The sequence below is a fragment of the Telmatherina bonti genome, assembly GCF_933228915.1.
Source record: "Telmatherina bonti genome assembly, chromosome: 5".
Taxonomy (NCBI): domain Eukaryota; kingdom Metazoa; phylum Chordata; class Actinopteri; order Atheriniformes; family Telmatherinidae; genus Telmatherina; species Telmatherina bonti.
Genome location: NC_136623.1, coordinates 37,034,485 through 37,048,703, shown reverse-complemented (window position 1 = coordinate 37,048,703; position 14,219 = coordinate 37,034,485). Strand labels below are relative to the sequence as shown.

Sequence of the window (14,219 nt, the reverse complement as noted above, 5' to 3'; positions counted from 1 at the left end):
TTCAGGAAACAGAACCAGATCTCAGTCTGGGTTCAGAAAGTAGAACCAGATCCCAGTCTGGCTTCAGAAGCAGAACCAGATCCCAGTCTGGGTTCAGAAAGTAGAACCAGATCCCAGTCTGGCTTCAGGAAGTAAAACCAGATCCCAGTCTGGCTTCAGGGAGCAGAACCAGATCCCAGTCTGGCTTCAGGAAGTAGAACCAGATCCCAGTCTGGCTTCAGGGAGCAGAACCAGATCCCAGTCTGGCTTCAGGGAGCAGAACCAGATCCCAGTCTGGCTTCAGGGAGCAGAACCAGATCCCAGTCTGGCTTCAGGGAGCAGAACCAGATCCCAGTCTGGCTTCAGGGAGCAGAACCAGATCCCAGTCTGGCTTCAGGGAGCAGAACCAGATCCCAGTCTGGCTTCAGGGAGCAGAACCAGATCCCAGTCTGGCTTCAGGGAGCAGAACCAGATCCCAGTCTGGCATCAGGAAGTAGAACCAGATCCCAGTCTGGCTTCAGGGAGCAGAACCAGATCCCAGTCTGGCTTCAGGAAGTAGAACCAGATCCCAGTCTGGGTTCAGGAAGTAGAACCAGATCCCAGTCTGGGTTCAGGAAGTAGAACCAGATCCCAGTCTGGCTTCAGGGAGCAGAACCAGATCCCAGTCTGGGTTCAGGGAGCAGAACCAGATCCCAGTCTGGCTTCAGGGAGCAGAACCAGATCCCAGTCTGGGTTCAGGAAGTAGAACCAGATCCCAGTCTGGGTTCAGGAAGTAGAACCAGATCCCAGTCTGGCTTCAGGAAGTAGAACCAGATCCCAGTCTGGCTTCAGGGAGCAGAACCAGATCCCAGTCTGGCTTCAGGGAGCAGAACCAGATCCCAGTCTGGCTTCAGGGAGCAGAACCAGATCCCAGTCTGGCTTCAGGAAGTAGAACCAGATCCCAGTCTGGCTTCAGGAAGTAGAACCAGATCCCAGTCTGGCTTCAGGAAGTAGAACCAGATCCCAGTCTGGCTTCAGGAAGTAGAACCAGATCCCAGTCTGGCTTCAGGAAGTAGAACCAGATCCCAGTCTGGCTTCAGGGAGCAGAACTAGATCCCAGTCTGGCTTCAGGAAGTAGAACCAGATCCCAGTCTGGCTTCAGGGAGCAGAACCAGATCCCAGTCTGGCTTCAGGAAGTAGAACCAGATCCCAGTCTGGCTTCAGGAAGTAGAACCAGATCCCAGTCTGGCTTCAGGAAGTAAAACCAGATCCCAGTCTGGCTTCAGGGAGCAGAACCAGATCCCAGTCTGGCTTCAGGAAGTAGAACCAGATCCCAGTCTGGCTTCTACTTCTACTGGCTTCTACAAATAAAGTTTGATTTGATTTGATTTGATTCAGGAAGCAGAACCAGATTCCAGTCAGGGAGCGGACCTTCTCTCTACCTTCAAACCTTTATCAAACTTTCCTTGCTGATGGATCTTCTAGTCTGGTCTGGATTGGTGACCCTGATCCATTCCTTTAGTCCTGCCTGGACTGGTTGCAGAATCCCCAACTGGTCCAGGCAGATGTAATACAGCCTTGTTCTGGTTCTGATGAAGGTTTTTCCCATTGGTTCAGGTTCTGATGTTTCCATAATTAGACACTCATGTGAGGGATGACTGAGGGAAGTTTCTTTGAAGACGTTAAAATGATTTAATGAAGTCTCAGGAATGAAACTTTAGCTGTTCCACCAGCTTCTAACTGGTCCATTGATTCATACTTTTGTTAAAATAACTTGAATTACCACCCTTATCTGAGTTTCTCCGATTTAACACCTACAACTTGCTTTGTTGATGCTGTTAATGAAGCTTCATGCTTAAATTTACAACCAGCTGAAACAGTGAATGAGTAACAATAGACTGAGAAGGATTATTGATCTTCTCTTGCTGTAATCACCTTTGCTCTGCCTCATTCTGATCTATAACTTCATTAGTTTAGTTAGTCATCCTGTCTTCATATCTTCCTGTTATCACAGCACTAGTGTGGGATGCACTGATCCTGATTATAATATAATATAATATATGATATGATATGATATATGATATATAATAATTTGAAACGTGTTTATATGAAACATGTTTCTCCAATTCATTTTCCTAATTCAGTTTCAGTTCTCTCCATCCGAGACCTGCCATGAGACAAAACTAGTCGATTGCAGATGGTGTAGCTAACCTCAGTTTGAGAGACGCATTGCCCTTTATGCTTCGGTAACATTTGGTGTTGAAATAAGAAGGTCTGTCACTGTAATTTTTTCAGCTTTAGCATAACCTGCTCTAGGTGTTAATTGATTTATATTAGAATGATCAACAATGGATGGATGGATGGCTGAGTGGATGGATGGATGGCTGAGTGGATGGATGGATAAATGGATAGATGGATGGATGGATGGCTGAGTGGATGGATGGATGGATGGATGGCTGAGTCGATGGATGGATAAATGGATAGATGGATGGGTGGATGGCTGAGTCGATGGATGGATAAATGGATAGATGGATGGGTGGATGGTGGGATGGCTGGATGGAAGGATGGATGGATGGATGGATGGATGGGTGGATGGATGGATGGTGGGATGGCTAAATGGATGGATGGATGGCTGAGTGGATGGATGATAAATGGATGGATAGATGGATGGAGGGTCAGATGGATGGATGGATGGATGGATGGTGGATGGATGGATGGATGGATGGCTGAGTGGATGGCTGAGTCGATGGATGGATAAATGGATAGATGGATGGATGGATGGCTGAGTGGATGGATGGATGGATGGCTGAGTCGATGGATGGATAAATGGATAGATGGATGGGTGGATGGGTGGATGGTGGGATGGCTGGATGGAAGGATGGATGGATGGATGGATGGATGGATGGGTGGATGGATGGATGGTGGGATGGCTAAATGGATGGATGGATGGCTGAGTGGATGGATGATAAATGGATGGAGGGTCAGATGGCTGGATGGATGGATGGTGGATGGATGATAAATGGATGGAGGGTCAGATGGCTGGATGGATGGATGGTGGATGGATGGATAGATGGATGGAGGGTCAGATGGCTGGATGGAAGGATGGTGGATGGATGGATGGATGGATGGAGGGTCAGATGGCTGGATGGAAGGATGGTGGATGGATGGATGGATGGATGAAACTGTATCTACCATCACACAGAGATTCCTGACAGGCACAGGTGTGATGGAGTCTGGGTGCCGGAGATCTATTGGAGTTTTAAGGGTTAAGCGGCGTGAGAAGAGCGGAGAAAAGGAGCTTTGTATCACCTTTAGCAGAGGAAACACTGGGCTAGTTACAAACTAGGCTTCCTGAGACTCTGATGATGATAGAAACAATAACATTCTCAGTTCTGTTTCAGCTACAAACTCCAACATGATTCTGTACAGGTTTTTAACAAAAGTTCATTTTCAGAAGTCGCCTTGCGAATGTTACACTCATGGATAGTTTGAAGAATCCTAAATGTGCATTTCAGCTGAATTAGCAGAAAACAAAATGAATATGCACATGTGAATACTGAAGTTCAAACAGAGGATCTTCAGATGATTTCTCCAGAGAAAAGAGGAAGAACATCCAGACTTCGGCTGTGATGCATGTGAGATGGAGAGGCAGACAGGAAGCAGCACCAACCTGTCGGATGGTCCTGGCAACCAGACTCTCCAGCACGGGTCCTCGGTCTTCATGGAGAAGATGAACTTCATCTAGGATCAGTAGTCGCACAATCTGGGAAAGAGCCACATCTCCCACACTCTTCCTGGTCACAACATCCCATTTCTCTGGAGTTGTCACCAACATCTGGAAACAAGCAGAAACACAGAAGACTTACAGGAATATTCTACCAAACCAGATCGTCGTTGTTTCACAGCAGACATGAAACAAAAGAATCACACACAGCTGGGAGGACCAGCCTGAAACTCAGATGTAAAGAAAGAACAACATGTGACCTAATCATGCTCGTTAAACCGATGGAGCGGTTCTGTTCACGCCAATTCTTCTCTGCATGATGGAGCTTTAACCTGCGTTGGTGGATTTCAGGGTGAACTGTGTGACTTCTGGAAGTCTTCCGGAGTCTATGCACTGGTTTCCAGTAGAGAATCATTTCTGCTTTTAAGCAGACCACCAGCCTTGTTCCAAGCACACAGAGATTCCTCCTGGTTCTCTGAATCTGCTGATGATGTTCCACTCTGTAGTTGGCCGATCTTTAAAGTCTGAGCCACATTTTTCTGAAATTGTTCCATAATTTTAGATCCAGTTTGTCTCAGACTGGCGAGTATCTGCCCATCTTTCCATCTGAGAGACTCTGCCTCTCTGAAATGCTCTTAAATACCTGTCATGTTACTGACCTGTTGCTAGGTAACCTAATAAGTTGTCAAAAGCTCCTCCAGATGTTTGGCAGCTTTTGTTGAAACTTTTTACCTACGTGTGGCTGAATCAGATTCATATTTTCCATGAAATGATAAAATGTCTCAGTTTCATCACCTGATCTGTTTATCTTCTGCTGGGAAGGAAAATGGGTTTATGAGGTTGGTAAATCATCTGAAGTCAGTTTTCTGTTCTGTGTCACACTGAGAAGCAGCGTTTGGGGAATTTGGGTTGGACACCGACGGGACTCTGAAGCCTGAAAAAGCAGGTTGTGTTGTTTTGTCATGGTCGAATGTGTTGGTTCATTTTTCATATGTCCAGAAAAACCTCCTGAAAGGACGTCAACACGGTAAATGAAGAGTGTCTCCAGATGTATCAGAGACTGGATTTAGATGCAGTAAAACGGAAGATAAATGGTTTTTCCTACCCGACAGAGGATAGCACCATGCTAACAATGATTCATGAACAAAGACAACACTGATCCCCTCCAGACGCTACATCACACCTAAACATTCATGTTTTCTGAACCTCAGGCTCTAAACTGAGCAACGGAGGAAGAGGAACACTTGGCGAGGCCTGATCAGCCGTCACGTTGTTAGATCTGCAACCTGCCTCTGACTTCTACAGCTTCGTTTACAGCAGCTAGCGGAGATTTGTCTCCAGCTTGCTCGTGCATCCAGTGTCCAAAACATTACTCCGGTTTCCACGACAACACAATGTGTCCAGATTATGATGTCAGCTTCATGGCTCATCAACGTCAAATTGCTTGTAGTGCTGCTCATTACACAGAGACACCAAACAGCCAGCACCAGCAGCTACCATGCCAGCGGACGTCGGTGACTCCGACCCGCGTTACGGCCGGCGTAGGCTAACATCAGCACACGATTCGCAGAGATGCGCCTGCTTCTCTGTGTGTGCAACAGTCAGCATGTCTGCTTTTGTTTTGGCATTCCTCGCAGACTAATTATATCCAACAGTATCAACACATTATCTGTATCAAATGTCAGCAGACTCCCACTCAGCACATTGTTTAGTGCAAATAATTCCAGTGCAGTTTTATTCTCTTGTTTCCAGAAAAACACTACAATGCATAATTAATCGTGTGTGAACTGTTTGGCAACCTGTCCAGGAGTCTGCAAATTCCTATTAAACTCGTCCTATAAAAACAGTTCATTAAATCGCCTCTAGTTTGAATTTAAATCAATGTGCCCAGCCATTAGAGACTGGCATGCTCACAGAGAGGGAAGCGCTTGCTCCTAATTGGACTTACTGGTTAATCTAAATGGAGGCTCTGGCAAATGGAGCACAGACCAAAGTGCTTTTTTAATTGCTTAGCAAATACACACAAGGAAGAGTAGAAAAACAAGCCATTGTTTGGCTGAATTATGCTATTTAGCCTATTTATCAGCTGATGGTAGCGAGACTGAAATCAATCCTTTTAATCCAGCCTTGCTCGCTGTTTCATAGGAGGTTGTTTAAGTTATTCTTACTCACAGTTCAATCAGAAAGATGGTTCAGAAACCTGAAAAAAGGGGAGCAATATTAGCCTTTAAAAGCTGATTTTGTGAAAAAAGTGCAGCAGGCCTGATGCAAGCGGCTTCTGTGTAGGTGGGTTTAATAAATCACTAGAGAGCAGTTTTTAGGCATGTCAAAAGGTTTTGGATTGACTCCAAAACTCTCCTAATTCTGAGACTGCTACATTTATATTCAGTTCATCTTAACAGGAAAAACATGTTAACTTGTACTTCAGAAGGCAACACATCCCTCACATTGTAGAATGTTTGATTCACTGGAGCCTTCCAGAGCTAAAGACCAGAAAACACATCAAAATCTGTTTATGAGGGACCGCAAGTCAACATTATACCTTGTGTCAGATTCACATTTTACCTTCTACTGTACAACAGTTCCTCATCACATATTACTTTACTCATTCTAGGATTACTTTACTCATTCTAGGATCACTTTACTCATTCTAGGATTACTTTACTCATTCTAGGATTACTTTACTCATTCTAGGATTACTTTACTCATTCTAGGATTACTTTACTCATTCTAGGATTACTTTACTCATTCTAGGATCACTTTACTCATTCTAGGATTACTTTATTCATTCTAGGATTACTTTACTCATTCTAGGATTACTTTATTCATTCTAGGATTACTTTACTCATTCTAGGATCACTTTACTCATTCTAGGATCACTTTACTCATTCTAGGATTACTTTACTCATTCTAGGATTACTTTACTCATTCTAGGATTACTTTACTCATTCTAGGATTACTTTACTCATTCTAGGATTACTTTATTCATTCTAGGATTACTTTACTCATTCTAGGATTACTTTACTCATTCTAGGATCACTTTACTCATTCTAGGATTACTTTACTCATTCTAGGATTACTTTATTCATTCTAGGATTACTTTACTCATTCTAGGATTACTTTATTCATTCTAGGATTACTTTACTCATTCTAGGATTACTTTACTCATTCTAGGATTACTTTACTCATTCTAGGATTACTTTATTCATTCTAGGATCACTTTACTCATTCTAGGATTACTTTACTCATTCCTAGGATTACTTTACTCATTCTAGGATTACTTTACTCATTCTAGGATTACTTTACTCATTCTAGGATTACTTTACTCATTCTAGGATTACTTTATTCATTCTAGGATTACTTTACTCATTCTAGGATTACTTTACTCATTCTAGGATTACTTTACTCATTCTAGGATCACTTTACTCATTCTAGGATTACTTTACTCATTCCTAGGATCACTTTACTCATTCTAGGATCACTTTACTCATTCTAGGATCACTTTACTCATTCTAGGATTACTTTATTCATTCTAGAATTACTTCACTCATTCTAGGATTACTTTACTCATTCTAGGATTACTTTATTCATTCTAGGATTACTTCACTCATTCTAGGATTACTTTACTCATTCTAGGATTACTTTACTCATTCTAGGATTACTTTACTCATTCTAGGATTACTTTACTCATTCTAGGATTACTTTACTCATTCTAGGATTACTTTACTCATTCTAGGATTACTTTACTCATTCTAGGATTACTTTACTCATTCTAGGATTACTTTACTCATTCTAGGATTACTTTACTCATTCTAGGATTAATTTACTCATTCTAGGATTACTTTATTCATTCTAGGATTACTTTATTCATTCTAGGATTACTTTACTCATTCTAGGATTACTTTACTCATTCTAGGATTACTTTACTCATTCTAGGATTACTTTATTCATTCTAGGATTACTTTACTCATTCTAGGATTACTTTACTCATTCTAGGATTACTTTACTCATTCCTAGGATTACTTTACTCATTCTAGGATTACTTTATTCATTCTAGGATTACTTCACTCATTCTAGAAATATCATGTTAAATGGTTCTTTTACAATTATGTTAAAAAATAATGTAAAATGATCTCTGATCTATTTAAATAAAGTAACCTGTCATCGGTTACTGGAGTATTCAGACACGTAACTGAGTCGTTCAGATATTGTTGTTGCACATTAGCATGTAAACACAGAAGGTGTTTCAAGCGGAAACAGAGGATTTATTGTCATCACAGAAAATATCCCCCAGGTTGCATCAGACATGTTTCCTATTCATGTCACTTCCTGTCAGGTTTATAGATGAACGTCTATTTTCCCCCAGCGGAGACATGGCCAGCACGCGGAGACCACTGACATCTCCCGCAGCATTTAAACCGGCGTTCCCGACCTCATGATTACTTCGATATTCATGAGGAGGATTTTTATCCCGATACATTTTTCACAGATAGAATAAATTCAGTTTGTATTGTTGTCATGTCTTACTTGCAGTTCATGACTGAATGTGTGATTGTTTGAAGAAATAGTCGTCACCAGCTTCCTCTGATTATTCATGAGACCGGTGATGCTCATTGTTACCTGTCAGCCTTCCTGAGAACGATTAGTCACCAGGTGGTCTGCAGAAATGTTACAGCCCATAAAGACGTGAGCAGCTCCATGAAACTGTTCAGACTGTGACATCAGGTGATGGGGTAGACTGAGTTTAGGTACAGGGATCCGGGCTTAATGTTGCGGCAGAGGGAGACCTGTCTGAGACTTCCTAATGTCCATGCTGGTCTGCAGAGGTCTCTCCTTTTCTTTGATGTGATTAACTGATATTTCCTCTGTGGACGGAGGAGGAAGAGGGCCTGGAAGTCCCAGGATGCCTCCCTCCCTCATACTGGCATCAATATGGCAGGATCTCTCCAAACCCTTTCTGTTTCCATGGTAACCACGGCAGCTATGGAGAGCGGAGGGACGTGGGAGGATGAGGCAGGTGGGAGGAAGATGGAGTGGGGAGGTTAGAGAGAGATATTTACTGGACTGCGATGTGTTAGCAGGCTGCCTGTAATGAGAAAATGCAGCATGCAGGACTGGATGTATGAGGGTGTCTTTATATTTAGACCCCTGGAGAATACTTACAGTCAGATTCACATGAGCCAACATCACAACGGTAATAACTGCTCTTTTCTTCTTTTCAGTAGGAATTAAAGTGTGACAGGGATAAAATGCACATTTTTAATGCAGAATGAGGAGGTGTGGAAGCAGCAGAAAAGTCCAGCAGGCTCACAGGACCACGTGTAAACTAACCAACAGTAAGCCTTCACACAGCTCACTCCAACAGCTTTAAATTCATTCAGAGCTTTTTCACAGGTTAGATAAACAACTAGGCAACATCTCTTAACCTTGGCTGTGCTCTGCAAAAACACTCAGCAGCCACAACTTCCCACCAAGAGGAAATAAACAATGCAGATGAGCCAGACCTCCTCCTGCTGCCCATTTAAAAGATCGCAGTGATTTACCTGAAAGTAACCGTGGAACAGGAGAACTGGTCCAGCAGGACCACGCTGGACCACATCCTGATGGTGGAACAGGAGAACTGGTCCAGCAGGACCACGCTGGACCACATCCTGATGGTGGAACAGGAGAACTGGTCCAGCAGGACCACGCTGGACCACATCCTGATGGTGGAACAGGAGAACTGGTCCAGCAGGACCACGCTGAACCACATCCTGATGGTGGAACAGGAGAACTGGTCCAGCAGGACCATGCTGGACCACATCCTGATGGTGGAACAGGAGAACTGATCCAGCAGGACCACGCTGGACCACATCCTGATGGTGAAACTAGAGAACTGGTCTGCTGCAGTCCAGACTTTTCACCAGTACAAAACATCTGGAGCATCATGGAAGCAGAAATCCAGCAACGAGGTCCAGTAGCGCAGCTGGAATCCTGCATCAGACCAGAACGGGACAACATTCGTCTCCTGAACCTCCAGCAACTGGTGCCAGATGTTTACAGATGTTAAGAGGAGATGCAAACGATGCTAAACATCACTGTGAACTATTTTACAGATGTGTTGCTGCATTAGAGTCACATTTTCCACAAAATAATAAAATGTCTGTTTCATCATCTGATATGTTGTGAATCTTCTTCTGGGAAGAAAATATTATTCAGAAATCACGATTATTTACATTTTACACAACTATTGTGTAACTGGGGTCAGGCTGGCAACTGGACTGGAGTTGAGACGACCTCAGCTGCCTTCTGGAGACATCTCGCACTTCTCAGCCTCTGGAAGACACAACTATTACTTCTGCACCTCCACTTTTCTTTCCTCTGCTCTTATAAACATCTGCATCAGTTCTTACAATAACTTGGAGCGTGCACTGCTTTCCTCGTGCACAGTGCATGTGGCTGAAGCCATGCCAGAACCTGACTCTACTGTAAACATGAAAAGGGTTTGATGAAAGGAGCACGGGCAGAAGACGACCAGGGTTAGCGAGCGGTGCATCCTGGAAACACACACATCTCTTCTTTCCAACACTCTGTGTCAATGTGCTGCAGAAAACCAGTTAAAGCGAGGAGTCAGAAAGAAGGAGAACAAGGCTAAATGGAGAAGAGAAAGCCGTGAATCTGACTAATCATTCTGTTTGAGAAATCTTTTCATAGGACCCGACCGAGAGGCAACACCTCCAGATTAGCTGGAATTGGCCTCATTTCCTACTGAGACACCAAACCTAAACCTTCTTTTTTGTATTCATAAGTCCCACAAGGCTTATAAACTTTAACTTTAAGCTGTGAAATCTTTCAAATCCGACTCTTTTGGACTTAATAGATATGCATGTTTTCCAGCCTGCTGAAGGAACCGGGCTCTCCACCCAAATTTGTGCTCAAGTTTCACTTGAAACAAAAATCTATCTCACACACTCCAGCGTCAAAAACATACAAATAAAGCTCTGCTGAATATTACTGAGCTGCTTGAGCAACACATTCATCGTTCAGCTGCAGTAAAAACATCGTATCGACTGTAAAGTTAAACCAATCACCTGAAGATGCAAAACTTTCCATTTCCATTGCTTAATTGGGAAAAAGAGGGAACGGAGAGTGATGGGGTTTCTGCTGGGTCACGCCCTGCTGTAACGGTCCACTGAGGTTTTTACGCTCTAATCCTGACTGTCATGTGCGTGCTCAGTAAAACGGGAGAGCCGGGCAGCCATGTTTTATGAGCTGTGAACCCAAGCGGTTAACGTCTGGACAGAGCGGCACAGATCTCATGCAAAGCAGTAAATATTACAAATATCAAGAAAGAACATTTCATACAAATCCTGGGCTTAGAAGAGGAGAGCAGGACTCCTCTGTTTGGACACTACAGCGTCCCCCAGCTCAGCTCGGGGTAGAGTCCACATTCAAGTCAGACAAAATTGGAACATATACAAGAAGGTAAGGCAGGTAAGTAATGTAGTATCGCGAGAACTCTGGCATATTCAACATGGCGCACCACTGATCTAACAAACATTTCTTATCCCATATAAAAATCGTGGCAATATATTAAATAATTTCATGATTAACTAACAATTTTCTTTTTTAAAAACATGCTGGAGCAAAATGAAGATTTGGAACACCTGAAAGATTATAAAGAGTGTTTCGAGCGGATTGTCATGGGGAAGTCCAGCGCAGCGGCGTCAGCGACTAACAAACCTCCATTAACAAAAAGATCGCGAGAAGAGGACTCACCTGGAGCAATTTCTCCATCCAAAGGTGACACCACCAATATCTTAATTTCCATTGATCAGCGTTTATCCAGCCTCGATGCCCGTCTGGCTCTAGTGGAGGTTTTATATAAGGAATTCCAAGCGCTACGAGAGTCCCTGGAATTTAGCCAACACCAGGTCTAGGAGTTAGCCTTGAAGAACGTTGCTCTCAAAGAGTCCGTCAGATCTCTCACAGAGGGGATGACCCACTCCAGGGGGAAAATAAGAGCATCAAGGAATTCGTTCTAGATTTACAGGCGCGCAGCATGAGGCACAATTTAGTCTTTGCAGGCATCCCGGAGCAAGCTGAGGAAGATCCAGAAGCCACTGTAAAAAACTTTATCAAAACTCAGCTCAAACTCCCCAATGAAGCTGTTAACAACTTCACGTTTCACCGGGTCCATCGTATCGGAGCTAGAAGACCCGCTCCCAGCCAACCACGACCCATCGTGGCCCCAAGTTTGGGCATTTCAAGCAGAAAGAACAGGTCAAACCATGCGGGAAAGAGCTCAAAGGTTCCAATTATAGCCTTAGTGACCAGTTTTCCCATGAGATCTTGGAGCGATGCAGGATTCTGTTCCCAATCAGGAAAAGTCATGGGGTCTTGGTCGGGGCCTGCCTGCCCTCTGCCCTCTGTCCACATGGGGCGTCGCACTCGGGGCATGTTGGGAAGGAGAGATGAGGGTGACTGTGAGCAAATGGGTGAAGTTGCAAATGGACCGTGAGAGAGGTGTGTGTGTGTGTGTGTTTGGGGGGTGTGGGGGGGGATAAGGGGAAAATAATTCAGGTAAGTGGGTGGGTAATGGGACACGGATGAGGATGGCTGGGGTATGGGAAGGGGCATGTTAGGGGGGACACAATGAGATGGATGCGTGTATGCTGTAGTGTGTTTGTGTATAAGGAGTGTGAGGCCAGATGGAAGGGGGGTTAGGGGGTGTGTATGTGTGTAGAGTGGAGTATGTGATGGAGTGTGTGTGGGTGTATAGAGGTAGAGCGAGGTGAAGGGATGGGGTCGGAGTATGGGCATGTATAGGGGGACAGTGGATAAGGGGAAGTGTGTGTGAATGGGGACTGAGTAGGGGGTGCTTGATGAGTGTGAGGGTGTGTCGAGGGGGAGCGTGTGAGGCGGGATGTTATGGGGTGCGTGTGAATGAAGTGGGGGGCAGTAGGGTGGGGAAGTGCGAGATTGGGTGTGTATAAGCAACAGGATAGATAGGGTGTGTGTAGGGAGGGAGTGTGTGTGTGCGCGCGTATCTATGTGAATGTGTTTGTCTGTGTGTGTGTGTGTGTATGTGGTTGAAGGTGACAGGGGTCTTGGTGCCTGGGGCGCGGCACTGGGGCGCGGCCTGGCTGCCGCTCGGTGGCGGTCTGGGTTTCCTGGCTCTCCATTTGCATGGGCTGTACCCTCTGCCTGCGGGGGGTTTGGGGGTTCCTTTTGGTTGCCTTTTGCTCTTGGGGCACTGGGGCCTGTGGTCTGTCCACCCTGGGTGGCCGGTGCCCAGATGAGCCGGGCTTTGCCGGTTCAGGCCCTCTTCCCCCTGACTGTGGAGGGCTCTGCTGGGGCCCCCCTCTGCCACCTCCTGGGTGGATGCATGGTTGGCTCCAGAGCGGGGTGGTTGGGGTCTGTGCTATGGGACGGCCGCCAGCTGCCCAGGTCTTCCTCTTGCCTGCGTGTGGGCGGGGCCACATTGGCATGATCACTCTTCTCTGAACACGTTCCACTCTGTATGTTCTGCATGTGACACCGTCACTGAGTCGTCATGCAGGTTTTTTTTTTACTGACAACGACTGGTTTTCTTCCTGTGTCTGATTTAGCTCGTGAGCTCTGGGTTTTCCTGATCGTTGATGGCCTCAACCTTCCGCAGGGGGAACATTACTCCAGTGTGTATAGGTGTATGGATGTGTGTATATATATGCGGGTGTGTATGTGAGCTTATGTACATGCAAATGTAGGTAGGTTGTTCTCTTTACCATTCTTTCTTTTTCTCCTTCTCTCTTTCTCTCTCTCTTTTTCTCTCTACAAAGTGTTTTTCTCTTCTTTTCGATTCTCTTTCTGTCCTTCTATCCTCCCCGGTCCGGTCCAGCAGTACAAATTTTGTAATACAGACAATTATGCAAAATAAATCGAAAAATAAAATAAGAATCCAGAACATCAAGGGGAGCATTATATCTATGATGCATCCCTTGGCAAAGTAAATTTACCCAGCAGAATACAGCATCCAGAAAATCATTCTACTTGCTTAGATGCTGGACAAGACAAAAACAAACAAACAAAAAAACCTAGAAAGGTTTTTTTTTATAAGGCACCTATAAAACTACATAAGTTCCAAAGCCTCCCAGGTGTTGGCTCGATGACTTCAATTCTCCGAAAAATTTTAATTATATTGATGCATTTAAGAAGGGTAAGAATGGTTCAGGATTTTGCATTGTATTTCTTTTGCTTCCTTTGAGATGGGATCGCATCAGGCAACATTCCAGCCTATATCAGACAGCAAAGCAGACCAAACAAAGTTCCCTCTTGGACTTGGTTCTCTCAGTTTGTAGGAGTGGTTTCTAATATGCTGGTTGTAGCTTCTAATATGTTTTCCATCTATAAATAGACGAGGTTCAACAAGCCGTTGTCTCATCTCAACAATGTCTTTCATCAGATCAGTAACTCCACTCGTAACTTATTTCAACTAACAAGACACTCATTGTTCCAAGCAATAGTTTTATGTGGGGAGAAGTTGTGGACAAAGCAGAATTTAGCAGCTGGAAGAGCC

The 14,219-nt window shown here is 44.4% G+C and overlaps 1 protein-coding gene across 1 annotated transcript in view; it reads right to left on the bottom strand.

Moving 5' to 3' along the window:
• Positions 1 to 14,219, bottom strand: part of ascc3 (activating signal cointegrator 1 complex subunit 3) — a 171,392-nt gene that overhangs the window by 113,464 nt on the left and 43,709 nt on the right. Inside the window, exon 6 of the mRNA XM_079240345.1 lies at positions 3,629 to 3,793. Within this exon, the coding sequence (XP_079096471.1) occupies positions 3,629 to 3,793 (165 nt within the window). The remainder of the gene's footprint in view (positions 1 to 3,628; positions 3,794 to 14,219) is intronic.